We start from the raw sequence: 13882 nt of genomic DNA, 5'->3' as shown, positions 1-13882 counted from the left end.
CATATTGATCCTAAAAACTTGATTTTTTAAATGTATATATATGCATATAAACATACTGATACCAACAGGCCAGGCCTGTTATGTTTCATCATTAAAGAAAGCTGAAGGAATAAAAGTAATTAAGGATAGAAGATTTATTCCTTCAAATTTTAGAATAACAAATATCTTGGGGATGACAACTGCATAAGATCACCCAGCACAATTACTAAAGCTGAATGGCAAAAGGCTTTAGCTTCATGGAAGGTTAAAGAAGCCCAAGGCAGCAGAAATGTCTCAATAACTCAGATACAACTTTGTGAAGGAATCCTCTGAAAGGTGATGACACCTGGAATTCAATCAAAGCAGAGAGGAACAAGGGGAAAGCTAAGGTGTGTGAGCAGTGCAAGGACAAGGTGACAGCCACCACACTGACACTCAGTGCATCCCTTGGATTCTCCCTCTGCATCCCACCTGCTGCCTGCTCACAGCAACACCTAAACAAATGATGGAGTCCAACAGCTAAAGGCCCTCTGCAGCTTTACTGCATTGACTAAATCCTCAGGAGCCAGAAACTGCTGAAATTCTGCCCCAGTGATGCAGCTGGGGCCATGGACCTGCCACATCTCCCACTTGTGGCCCAGCTGCCCGAGCACGAATGATTTCCATGACTCATAGGCAATATCCCAGAGCTCCAGATATGACTCAGGACACCAAACCCAGCTGACATCACCCATGGCAATTCTGCTCCTCGGGAGATTCGACAGCCTGGGGAGAAGAGCAAAAGGGGAAAATGCAGACAGACAACTGAAAGGCAACAGCAGACTCCTCCTGCTGCCTGCCAAATCCCTGCTGCACATCCCTTCCCATGCTCGGCAAGGCAGAATCCTGAGCCCTCGTGAAAGCATTGGGATAATTTATCACTCTGGTGTTTGTCCCAGAGCAGGCAGCTTCTACACCCCGAGGGAGGAAGTGATCTGAGCCCAGCTTAGCCCAATTTCTGCAGCGCAGCACAGGAAGCAGCTCTGCACTACAGAAGAGCAAACACAGCTCTGAGTCCACGTAAGCAAAAGGCAAGGAAACTCAACGGGAATATTAAATACTTAAAGGAGTATGGGTGGAGTGGCACAGTAGCTCTAAGGGGGAAGAAGCCTGGAAGTTAAATTTCCCGTTGGAGAGCTATTCCATTGTCCAGAGCATATTTTTTGTATAGCTCTCAAACATCTGTCTATCTGTAGCTGAAAGAGCATAGACCTTTGGAGAGACATTCTGCAGTTCACATGATCTGTCAATTGAACAAAAAACAAAAACAGCCTAAATCACAAGTCACAGTGATGATTTACAATCTAGGGACAAAAGGTATAAAAACTGGGGAGAAGATCACAATAACTAGAGTGTCAGTATGGAACGGAGTTGCACATTGAAAAAGAGCTGGGGAGGGGCAGCACACCAGGCCACAGCCTCACAAGAAGCCCCAGACCTGGTTCAGAGCAGCATAACTGTGTTACCCAGTTTTCCTGGCCACCTGTTTAAGCCAGAGAAAGGTGAGAGCTCTGTCCAACCACCTGGGAAATGGTTGGGACTAGAGATAAGAGACCCCCAGAGCCAGCAGCTGGGCCATGAGCAGCTCAGCTTCTCTCTGAGCTGTGGGGAAACTAAAAACAGCAAATTTACCCACAGGAATTGAACAAAAAGGGCTCTCTGGCATCTGAGGCTAATCCAGAATGTAACACAATAAAGAATGTCAGGTCCACTGCAGGCAAAGGCAAAAGAAATCCAACAAAGCAAAGAAACAATGCTACTTCATGTTTTAAATAAACTGACACATTGGCCTTGGCAATTACAGTCATGGTAGTGAAAAGCTGAAAGGCTTTAATTCAACAAGAAAATTAAAACAACCAGTGTAATTGAACAGCAGCAAGGAAAGGGTGGTATTGATTATTACCAGGGCTGTGCAGACACCTCATGCAGCAACTAAACTGTAAGGAGAAGACAGCCTGATCATCAGCACTACAGTAATTGGTTTTTCCAGACATGCTGCAACAAGTAACAGGATCAAACACATCCCCAAGAGTTGGTCTGTTAACCCAAGGCACACATCTGGACCGTTTAAAGACAGAGCTGAAAGCCCTCCATGGGCTGAGATTGCTCTCCCTCACTCCTGCCTTCAGCGCTCCGGCTCAGGAGCTGCTGTGCTCAAACCCAGGCCACAGCTGGGTCCCTGTCCCCTGCCATGGGCCCTGCCCCGTGCTGCCTGCACGGCTGAGCCCTGCTGGGAGCCAGGACACCCTGCACAGAGCCCTCCTCCAGCCAGGGCTGCAGCTGCTCCACGGGAAAGGGACAGCTTTGGAACCCTGCACGGTGCCACTGCTGTCTTATACATCACAACAGTTCTATTACCATTGTGGTGCAAGGATTTCATATCCTCAGTTTCATACCTCCTCTAGGACTGCTCTTGGTCCTTGCAGCAGCCATCTGACTTCTCCCACCAATCCACTCTTTTATACCACCAGCTCTTATTTGCCACAGGTGTTGCCTGTTATCATCCTACTCTTTTGTATTAGGGTCCAGCTGCAACTCGTTGGGGAATAATTACATTCTACATTACCTTCATTTTCCCATACTGTGTCCCCCTACATGTCACACCACCGTTCTACAGGCTGTCACCCAGTGGCCATGCAGCCTCTCCAGAAGCACTCTGACAGTTCTGGCTTACACCACACTGCAGGACAGACCTAACCACAAACTCCCACCAGGAAACTCTCCAGGCAGCAGATCAGCAGTTTACAAAAGCACAGAACTATGACAGGAGTCAAGACACTCTGAATAGAAACAGGCCTCCTCTGGATACAGTCACTGAGATTGGAAAAGCAGCCTCAGATCATCGAGTCCAGGCACTCCCCCAGCGCTGCCAAGGCCACCACTAACCCATCCTGCACAGTGTCACATCCACGCTGCTTTTAAATCCCTGCAGGGATGGGGAACACTGCTTTAAATTCCTGCAGGGATGGGGACTGCACCCTGCCCTCCTCAGCCTGGGCCAAGGCTGGACATGGCTTAAAGGAAGTTTTCCTTAATACCCACCCTGAGCCTGCCCTGGCCCAGCCTGGGCCATTTCCCCTTGTCCTGTCCCTGTTCCCTGGCTGTCCCCTCCTGTCAGGGACTTGTGCAGAGCCACAAGGTCCCCCCTGAGCCTCCTTTGCTCCAGGCTGAGCCCCTTCCCAGCTCCCTCAGCCCCTCCTGGGGCTCCATTCCCTTCCCAGCCCCATTCCCTTCCCAGCTCCATCCCCTTCTCTGGACACTCCCCAGCCCCTCAGTGTCCCTCCTCTGTAAATTCTCCAGCCCCATTCCCTTCTCTGGGCACTCTCCAGCCCCATTCCCTTCTCTGGGCACTCTCCAGCCCCATTCCCTTCTCTGGGCACTCTCCAGCCCCATTCCCTTCTCTGGACACTCTCCAGCCCCATTCCCTCCTCTGGGCACTCTCCAGCCCCATTCCCTTCTCTGGGCACTCTCCAGCCCCATTCCCTCCTCTGGGCACTCTCCAGCCCCATTCCCTCCTCTGGGCACTCTCCAGCCCCATTCCCTTCTCTGGAAATTCTCCAGCCCCTTGCTATCTCTCTTGCTGGGAGAGGCCCAGGATTTGAGGTGCATCCCCACCAGTGCCAAGTATCCCAGAGGGAAAGAAGCATCATTCCACCTATTCAATGGATACCAGAAATTAATACAAACTGCAAGACCAAAGGGAGGAGTGCTCAGTTTCACTAGGCGCTTCACAACAAACAAGGAATCCGGTGGAGTCCGAGAGCTCAGCCACACTGAGCTGGTCTGTGGCAGGAGGAAGAGGCAATGATTCCTCATCCCTAACTCCCAAGGGGAAACAAACATCAAAATAAACAAGGCAGTGTGGAAGAAACCCCAATATCTGTGAATGAGCCCATTCAGACAGCTCATCAGGAAGGCTCTGTAACTGCACTGGGAAAGAGTGCCAGCAGAGTGACACTCAAGGAGAGAGGGAAAACCAGACAGGACAAACTCCATGTGACAAACCCCCAGTCTGCTACAGCCCATCCTGTTCTTCTGTGACACTTTCATTGGCAGAGAGACCTTGAAATCACTGCAGGTAACTGAACAGCATCAGTCACGCAGGAGGGGCTGAAAGATCAGTACTCTGAACAGAAAATGCCGTAAAAATTGGTATGCTGTGGAAGCACCACTCTTGGAAACAATCCCTGAAGTCACATAAAACACTAAAGAAAAGCTATTATTTCATGTTTTCTGATAATACTGGAGAAAGCAGGCAATGAGGGGAGCAAACAGCATATTTTAAACAGGACCATGACCACCTGATCTTGACACACATCTCTAAATGGCAAAGCTGACTGCCATAAGGTGTCAGAAGTAAAAACGGCTGCAAGGTGAGATTATCAGTAATTCTGATATGGAATAATTGTATTTGTGTACACTGTTCATGGGATGTTTGAGGGAACTTCCAAAGGTACACGACAAGAACGATCAAGACAAGTGTCAAGCCAAGCCCTCAGCCTTGTCACCATCACCTGTACTGTCCTTATGTTAAACTATTTTTCAAACCATTTTCCATGCCAATGTGCTTCTCAATCTGTGTGTGTGTGCACAGGCAAGCACACATCTGCAAGCAACCTTCACACCAGATGAGCCAGAGCTGGGACAAGAGCTCCTGGGGTTGGGTTCTGCAGAGAAAGAGGGCCTGGGAGAGAGGTACCACACACCTGAGATGGGATTTCTCCTGAGCACTGGTCAAGAGAAACAGGGGGCAGCTGTCCTGCCATCCATGTCACTGTGGGATGCTTGAGGAGCACCACAGGATGCTGAAGATCACCATGGGATGCCTGAGGATCACCGTGGGATGCCTGAGGATCCCCATGCTTTCAGGCTACCCCAGGTCTGGCTGTGCCTGTGTCCATCAGGATTTGCCAGGCCCCTCCCTGCAGGCAGAGCCCCACACAGCCTCTCTCTGTCCCCTGTGCTGGCCCAGCAGGCAGGAAGCCTCTCCCCAGCCAGTCCAAGCTCCCCCAAAGCTGTGGCAGCTGTCAGGGCACCACTGTGGCTGCCTGGGCACCCAGCACAGAGGGCTGACCCGTAAGGCTTTGGTGCTGCTGCAGACCAGGGACACCAGGGCAGCTGTCAGGACACCATGGCATGTGTCCTTCCCCAGACAGAGGGCTGGCCAGGGCAGGCTTTGGCACTGCTGCAGACCAGGGCATTTTTAGAACAGCTCTGTGAGGAATGCAGAGGGAGCTCCGTGGCTCAGCCCAGCCCCTGCAGCCTCCCAGGAGCAGCCAGCCCTGCTCCAGGCACCGCTGCAAGGATGAGTGCCAGCTGTCCGTCACAGCCCGTGAGCACGGACACAACGGGGCTGTGACAAATGCTCGGCACCCCCGAGTGCCCCTCGGCCATTTCTGGCACTTCCCATTTCTGTCAGGAAGCCCCACATGAGCCAATAAAAATGTTAAAAGGCTTCACAAACTCCCTTCTTAATACCTTCCCTGTGGTCAAGGAATGCTATAGAAACTACAGCATGGCATTGGTTTTCTGCACCAACAGGAAAAAAACCAAACCCATTGTCAAAGCCTGTCAGGGAGCTGGCAGCCCTCTAAGTGCCAGCCTGCTTGGAGGACTGGTGCTTATCTTTTACTGCCTCAGCAAGTTTCCTTCCAGTCACAACAGAGGCTGAGAAAATCAGGCTCCAGCATCCCACAATCCAAACACTCAGTATGTTAGCATTTTTCCTCCAAGAATCCTGCACTCTGTCCCCTTGAAGAAATCCAGGGGTACAAAAGTCACCAACTGCCTTCAAATGAAAAATTATTCAAGTAACTGAGACTCCCCCTAGAAGCGAGAAGACAACAAAGAGATAAAGATGCAGCAGACCCAGTGTTTCAGTTCCTGTCTCTCTGAGCTCAGGTCCTCATCAGTCACAGCTCTTTTCTTAACATGGTTCTTAACATAGTTTCAGCATAGATTGAGAGCATCTGTAAGCCTGAAATCCAGCTGTAACATCCAGCCATCAGCAGCTGAGGAGTGCCAATCCAAACGACAGACAGGTCTTCCATAGAAAAAAGAGAATCAAACTCACAGCAGTGTGCTGCCTAAATGAATTTTTTTAACTTCCAGCATCCACTGAAGAACAGCAAGACAGGATTCACGTGCACAGGTGCACAGTGTCTCAAACTTTGCTCCCTGAGCTCTGCTCCTGAGCTGACAGCCAGGCCCACAGGGAACTCCACCCATCACAATCCAAACGACAGACAGATCTTCCACAGAAAAAAGAGAATCAAACTCACAGCAGTGTGCTGCCTAAATGAATTTTTTTAACTTCCAGCATCCACTGAAGAACAGCAAGACAGGATTCACGTGCACAGGTGCACAGTGTCTCAAACTTTGCTCCCTGAGCTCTGCTCCTGAGCTGACAGCCAGGCCCACAGGGAACTCCACCCATCACAATCCAAACGACAGACAGATCTTCCACAGAAAAAAGAGAATCAAACTCACAGCAGTGTGCTGCCTAAATGAATTTTTTTAACTTCCAGCATCCACTGAAGAACAGCAAGACAGGATTCACGTGCACAGGTGCACAGTGTCTCAAACTTTGCTCCCTGAGCTCTGCTCCTGAGCTGACAGCCAGGCCCACAGGGAACTCCACCCATCACAATCCAAACGACAGACGGATCTTCCACAGAAAAAAAAGAACCAAACTCACGGCAGTGTGCTGCCTAAATGAATGTTTTAACTTGCAGCATCCACTGAAGAACAGCAGGACTGGAGTCACGTGCACAGGTGCACAGTGTCTCCAGCTCTGCTCCTGAGCTGGCAGCCAGGCCCACAGGGATCTCAGCCCATCACGCTGTCACAGTCTGCACGCCACCCTAAGGGAAGCTGTGCAGGGCTGCAGCTTCCATCCCAGGGCGAAAAACCCCACACAGAAAACAAGAATTACTCAACGTGGCAACCACTGCATGCACAGCCCCACTGACACAAGGCAGAGAGGAACATCTCGATCTCAGCAGTCACTGAAGTGGGGCAGAACACGGAGAGTGCAGCAGGGGAAAGTCCAGCAGCTGATCCAGCACTGAGTGAGTAACACACGAGCCACAGAGCAACAATCAGCCACAAGGTCACCCTTGGCTACCAGGAACTGAAACGTCCCTTCAGCCAGCCCAAAAACCCCCTCAACACTCCAGAGGCCGTGGGACAGCTGCCCAAACCCTGTGCAGGACAGCACAGGACAAGTTTCCAGAGGATGGGCAGGACACAAGCAGGGCTGCAAGAACTGCAGACATCTTTTCATGAAAAATCTCTTCTTTGGGATTTTTCCTCCTGAGAAGCTGAGAGGCCTCAGGAACAAAAGGTAAACAATGGTTATCTGCTGCTGTGGAGTGCAACAGGTGCATCTGTGATTGGCCCACGCTGGTTTGTTTGTAATTAATGGCCAATCACAGCCAGCTGGCTCAGACTCTCTGTCCGAGACAGAAGCTTTGTTATGATTCTTGCTAATGCTATTCTTAGCTTAGCTAGCCTTCTGGTGAAACCTTTTCTGCTATTCTTTCAGTATAGTCTTAATATAATATATATCATAAAATAATAAATCAGCCTTCTGAAACATGGAGTCAACATTCTCGTCTCTCCCCTCACCCAAGAGCCCCCGTGAACACCGTCACACCCAGTGCTCTCCCGCTGCCCGAGCAGCCTGGCACATTCTCTGGGAAAACGCAAAGGTATTTAAGCACAGATCAGTGCTCAGTCTGCCATTTTCTGCCTCTTCTGCTCCAAGCGCCAGGCTGAGGAGAGCAACAGCGCTGGATGAGAGCAGCACCACCCTGAGCAGGCTGTGCCTCCTCTGTGAGGAGCCCCCAGAACAGCCAGGCCCAGGCTCTGCCCTCCTCAACCTGGCAGACACAGCTACACACCCCAAAAGGGGACCTGCTTGTGCCCACACACACGTGGCACGGACTCCTTCTCTCCAAAGCACACCACAAAGATGCCAACAAAGTACTTCTCCTAAAGCCTTGGCTCACACAGTCACACGGCGCTCTCCTCCCCAGAACACATACAGACAGAAACTTGCTCGAGAGGCAGCCCTGACACACAGCACACCCAAGGACAGGGCCATCGAGGAGGGGCCGAGCCTCTCCCACTCACACGAGCTTGCCAAGCCCAACACCATTAACGCTGGGCTGGAAATGAAGGCTGTGCTGCAGCGGTGCCCAGCTCTTCCTGCAGCCCTGTGTCACCCACGGAGTGCCAGCAGGGACAGCAGGCACCCAGCTCTGTGCCAGGAGGCTAAACCTGACCTGCCAACGTGGTGCTGCACGCCTGCTCCATTAGGGAGTTTCTATTCCTAGGAGGCACAGCAGATGATTCTCGAGATACTCGGACAACCCAAGAAAAGCAAGCTATGATCATGCGGACTGCAAGGAGGAAATGGAAATGGAAATGTCCTGGCACAGCAGGGCAGCACGAACAGAGGCTTTCAGGGACAGCAAGCACAAGAGAGCCAGGTGAGCACAGGCTGGAGACCCCACCAGCCCTGTGACCACCCTGCCCTCACGCTGTGGGGCCTGCCCTGTGCTCCAGCCACGGCACAAGACACTCTGTAAAGCCTCACCCGTGCGCTGGTCGGGAGAGAAACCAGGGATGTGGCACTATCCCAGAGCCAGATTCAGCTCTGGGAGGAAAGCAGCACAGTCCACAACACTGCAGGAAGCACGGGTGCTTCCCCATGTTCCACAAAAAATGGAATGTGGGGAACACAAGCATTTTCTATCTTGTTAAAAAGGGTTTCTAATTAAAAATGTCATAGAAGCATTTGATTTTATTAAAACTACTCTGAACTTTCATGGGAATTACACTCTTTGCACTACAGAGCCCTCTGTTTATAGGAAGAATTACAATCAATGAACTCAACACTCAGTCCTTTTTTATATCTGAAATTTAAGCAGGAATAGAATGCAGAATAGCCAGCTGGAAGGAACCTCCACAGATTTCCTGGTTCCACTGTTGAACCCAATCAGGGCTGGCCCATGTCACAGCATGTTGGGCATTGTCCAAATGCCTCAACCACGGACAAGCCTGGGGCAGGTGTGACCCCCTCGTAAGGAAATGCTCCCTCTTGCCCAGCCTGAGCCTCCCCAGATGAAAGCTTGGAGCTGTTCCCTGGTCCTGCCCTGGATCCCGGGGAGAAGATCTATACAGGGAGCATCCCCTCTCATCAACACCTGGCTCTGCCGTGTGCAACAGCCCCAGGACGGGGTTCCATGCCGTCCCACGAGGTTCGCCCTCTCGATGCCAGGGAACGCGCTCGCTCGCTCGCTCCAGCCGAGCTGCTGCCACCCAGGACCGATCCCTGTGGTTCCTTTCTGCAGGGCTGCGCTCTGTCCGCTCCTGCCCCGCTCAGCCCTGTTCCCCGCAGCGTTTCCCCTTGTGAGCCGGTGTGTTTCCGTTAGCGGGCACGGTTTGGCTCCGCTCAGTCCCGTTCCCCGCAGCATTTCCCCTTGTGTGTTTCCGTTAGCGGGCACGGCTCAGCCCCGCTCAGCCCCGTTCCCCGCAGCATTTCCCCTTGTGTGTTTCCGTTAGCGGGCACGGTTCGGTCCCGCTCAGCCCCGTTCCCCGCAGCATTTCCCCTTGTGAGCCGGTGTGTTTCCGTTAGCGGGCACGGTTCGGCTCCGCTTGGTCCCGCTCGGTCCCGTTCCCCGCAGCGTTTCCCCTTGTGTGTTTCCGTTAGCGGGCAAGGTTCGGTCCCGCTCAGCCCCGTTCCCCGCAGCATTTCCCCTCGTGTGTTTCCGTTAGCGGGCACGGTTCGGTCCCGCTCGGTCCCGTTCCCCGCAGCATTTCCCCTTGTGTGTTTCCGTTAGCGGGCAAGGTTCGGTCCCGCTCAGCCCCGTTCCCCGCAGCATTTCCCCTCGTGTGTTTCCGTTAGCGGGCACGGTTCGGTCCCGCTCGGTCCCGCTCCCCGCAGCATTCCCCCTTGTGTGTTTCCGTTAGCGGGCACGGTTCGGCTCCACTCGGTCCCGCTCAGCCCCGTTCCCCGCAGCATTTCCCCTTGTGTGTTTCTGTTAGCGGGCACGGTTCGGTCCCGCTCTGCCCCGTTCCCCGCAGCATTTCCCCTTGTGTGTTTCCGTTAGCGGGCACGGTTCGGTCCCGCTCGGTCCCGCTCCCCGCAGCATTTCCCCTTGTGTGTTTCCGTTAGCGGGCACGGTTCGGTTCGGCTCCGCTCGGTCCCGCTCCCCGCAGCATTTCCCCTTGTGTGTTTCCGTTAGCGGGCACGGTTCGGTTCGGCTCCGCTCGGTCCCGCTCCCCGCAGCATATCCCCTTGTGTGTTTCCGTTAGCGGGCACGGTTCTGTTCGGCTCCGCTCGGTCCCGCTCCCCTCCCCGAGCCCGGCGCAGCCCCGAGGGTGTGGCCGCCTCGGGGCGTGGCCAGAGCGAGCCGCAGCCAATGGAAGCGGCCGGCGGTGATGTAAGGCTCCGCGCCGCCTGCCATTGGCTGGCGAAGCCGACCCGCCGGCCCCGCCCTGGCCCCCGGCCCCGCCCCGCGGTGCCCCGGGACCGGCCCTGATCCCGGTACCGGTCCCAATCCCGGTGCCGGTTCCGGTTCCGGACGGGCCGCGGGCGCTAGCGAGGGCCCGAGGCCGCTTTCCCCGAACCGGGAGCGGCAGCCCGGGCGCGCGGGGCCGGCACGGCCAGCGCGGGCCGTCCTGGCCCCGCCACCGTGCCGGGACCGGCGGCGCGGGCACCGTCCCGCCCAGCGCTGCGCGTTCCGGTAAGCTGGCACCGACAGCCCCGGCGCACAGCCAGCCTGCCCCTCCCTGCACTGTCTGCACAGCTCCACCTCTGCTGCAGCGAGCGCATCGCATCGCTCATGGATGGTAAAACTATCTTTAAAAAAATAAATAAATATAAAGGCGAGGCCATTACATTTCAAAACCTATAGCCGGAACACGGCACTCGGAGCAAGCAGGAAAGGATGCCACACATAGGAAGTACCAGAGCAGAGGCAGAGCACGCTGTCTCAATCCTGTGTGTGCACCCATTCCTCTCCAGATTATCATGTCTCATTGTTTCCACGGTGCCAGCTCATCCCACATCCAGCAGACACTGCCACAATAAAAGATCGGGATTGCATCACTGGGAAAAGGTCGGCAAACGCTTTTTCCACAGTGACACCATCTCCCTGAGAGCGGCAGTGAGTAAGAGCCTGTCAGCACACTGCACAGACAGGAATAACCAGTGTGGACAGGGGAACAAGGGCACTCTGCTCTGGGACAGGCAGCAAAGCTGCTACACCAAATAAACCCCAGGTCAGGACAGCTGCAGTGCCACAGTTTGCTCCAGAGAGCAGAGCAGCCCGATGATTGTGACAGCAAAGAGAGTCTGCTGTCATGCAGCCCAGGCAACAAAAGCCTCTCCACAAGCTGGGGGCTGACTGAGACACGAATTCACAGCAGGATTTCACTGCAGGGTCAGCTGCAGCTGAGGCTGCTCCCAGTCTGAGCTGAGTGAAGGCTCCGGCAGCAGCAGCAGCCCGGAGCCCACCCAGATCACCCAACAATGATGAGTTCTGCAGCCCTGACACCCACTCCTCAGCCTCTGGGGGTACAGCAGAGCTCTGGCCTCCACAGTGGCAACCTGAAGCCGTAAGACAATCATTTAGCCACGCCGAAATGTCAATGAATTTCATTTGCCTGCTGAGGGCCTACTGAAAACCAAAGAAAACACTAGAGCCTCCCAGATGTTACTTGATGTGTAGGAGAGCACAGAAAACCCTGTGTCTCTTTGCGTCAAAATGATCAGTACTAAATAAAACACATTGAAAAGACAACACAAACAAGCCAGCTTTGTTCTCCAGCACATGCCCCTTCAGTGCAATACAAGAGATAAAGCACTTCAGGTATGGAATATACTGTGAAGGACACAGCCAGACATTCACACTTCTCTAAAAAAAGAGAAAAAGGAAACTTTTTTTTCCTGTTAAAGCTACATTTGTAACCAATCTGCAGAGCCACACCAGAACAGGCACATCCTGAGCACACCAAGCCAGCGTTTGGCTCACGTTAAACCAAACCATGACAGCCCTCAGCAAGCAAAGGTGAAGAACTGCAGGGAATCCCTGACCTTACTCTGACCTCCAAATTTCCATCAGAACAAACGCCTCTCTCACCACCCCCGGGGTTCGCGCTGCCCTTTTCGAAGTGCTGGACAAAGCAGACAAACGCCTGTGCTCAGCCCGAGCCGGCTGAGAAAAGCCCCATCAGCACTTGGTTGTGCGGCTGTCAGCACCTGCCAGGGCTGCACAGCCTGCCCAGCCAGGGAGAGGCACCGTGCCAGCACAGAGCAGAACCAGTCAGTACAGACAGCCCCCAGGAAGGAAAACAGGAGAGGTCCCAAACACCACGATGTGATCTCCCTGTGCCCTGACACAGCACGCTGCCAGCACACGCACCGGGGCGGGCAGGGCAGCACAGGCCGAGGAACGAGGCTGTGAGAGCTCACTGTGCGGCATCCTGGCTGCAGACCACACAGCAAAGCCAGCTCTCAAAGCTGAGGAGCCGGCTCGAGAACCGGCAGCAGGTACACCCACTGCCCAGAGAACACCCTGAGCTGTCCAGCCACCGCTCCTCGCCGCTCCCGGAGAGACACATCGGTGAATCGTGCACCGGGAGGGCCGGAGCCACTCCCCGCGCCCAGCAACTGGCCGTGACAGCGGCCTGCGGCAGGGCACGCATCCCTGGCCGCGCTCCAGCCGCACGCTCCGGGCCGAGGAACGGCAGGAGCTGGGCCCCGCATCCCCTCCCCGCCTCCCGGGAGCGCGGCGGGCCCGCTGCGGGGCCGGGCTGTCCGGGAACAGGCGGCAGGAGGACCGGGGATCGGGGGGAGCGCCCGCCGGGCCCCGCCCGGACTCCCCGCAGCTCCGGGAACCGGCTGCCGGCACTGACCTCCTCGCGCCGCTTCTGCCAGCGGCCGCACGGCGACTCCTCCAGGATCTCGGACTCGTCCTCGCTCTCCTCCTCCTCCTCCTCTGGGGGCGCCGCGGAAGTCACCGGCGCAGACACCGAGGTCATCCCCGGGCCAGACGAGGCGGGCTCCGGCTTGGGGTCGGAGCCGCTGCTGGGCACCTGCTTGGACTCGCCCTCCGACATGCTGCGGTCGCACACTCTGCGGGAGAGCCGCGCTCCGTGAGGCGCCGGGCCGGGCCGGGCCGGGCCCACCGGGCCGGACCGCGCCGCGCCCGCCGGGCCTATCAGCCGGGGCCGCGCCCCGGGCCTGCCAGCAGCGGCCGACCCGGCCGGTCCCGGGGCGAGGCGGGGGCCGAGGGGTGGGAGCCGCGCACTTACCGGGCCCGCAGCGCCTCCCGGTCCCGAGCACGGCCCCGCCGCAACCGCCGCGCTGCGTAACGCGCCGAGCGGGGTGGGGCCTCCGCCGCAGCCAATCAGCGCCGCGAGCGGCGCGTCAGCACCCCCCAATGGCCGGCGGGCGGGGCCCCGCGCTGCGTCACGACAGGGGGCGCCCTGCGCGAAGGGCCGTGAAGGATCGTGAATGGGACGGGGCAGCCCCGGGAAACAGCCAATGAGATAGCGAGAGCGGGCCCTCAGGTCGCTGATTGGCCGGTGGGCGTGACTCAGTCTATATAAGGCGCTGTGTGCGTAAAGGCCTTTCATATAGAGGGGCTGGGCAATTATTCTGTTAGTTGTGAGTCTGCGCGGTTTTATCTGTGCGAGCGGCCGCCCGCGGCACCGGCTGGCGGCGGCAGCGCCGGTCCCGAGTGAACTGTTCCCCCGGAGGAGCCTCAGGGCAGGCCGAAGCCGCCTGCGGGCCGTGTAGGTAGTCCCGGGGCGGAGCGGGCCGCGGTGCCGCTCTAGCCGCGCCTCTATG

The 13882-nt window shown here is 55.7% G+C and overlaps 1 protein-coding gene across 2 annotated transcripts in view; it reads right to left on the bottom strand.

Annotated features, from left to right (window-relative positions):
- NRBP1 (nuclear receptor binding protein 1) overlaps nucleotides 1–13409 on the bottom strand; it is a 33949-nt gene extending 20540 nt beyond the window's left edge. For both annotated transcript variants that reach the window (XM_063153309.1, XM_063153310.1), the window contains exons 1-2: nucleotides 13345–13409; nucleotides 12946–13165 (exon numbers count right to left, since the gene is read on the bottom strand). In XM_063153309.1, the coding sequence (XP_063009379.1) occupies nucleotides 12946–13149 (204 nt within the window). In that variant the 5' untranslated portion in view covers nucleotides 13150–13165; nucleotides 13345–13409. The remainder of the gene's footprint in view (nucleotides 1–12945; nucleotides 13166–13344) is intronic.
- Nucleotides 13410–13882: the final 473 nt, after the last annotated feature.

The sequence above is a fragment of the Melospiza melodia genome, chromosome 3 (assembly GCF_035770615.1).
Source record: "Melospiza melodia melodia isolate bMelMel2 chromosome 3, bMelMel2.pri, whole genome shotgun sequence".
In the NCBI taxonomy this organism is placed as follows: domain Eukaryota; kingdom Metazoa; phylum Chordata; class Aves; order Passeriformes; family Passerellidae; genus Melospiza; species Melospiza melodia.
The sequence above is the reverse complement of the archived record's forward strand: the minus strand, read 5'-3'. Positions and strand labels throughout refer to the sequence as shown.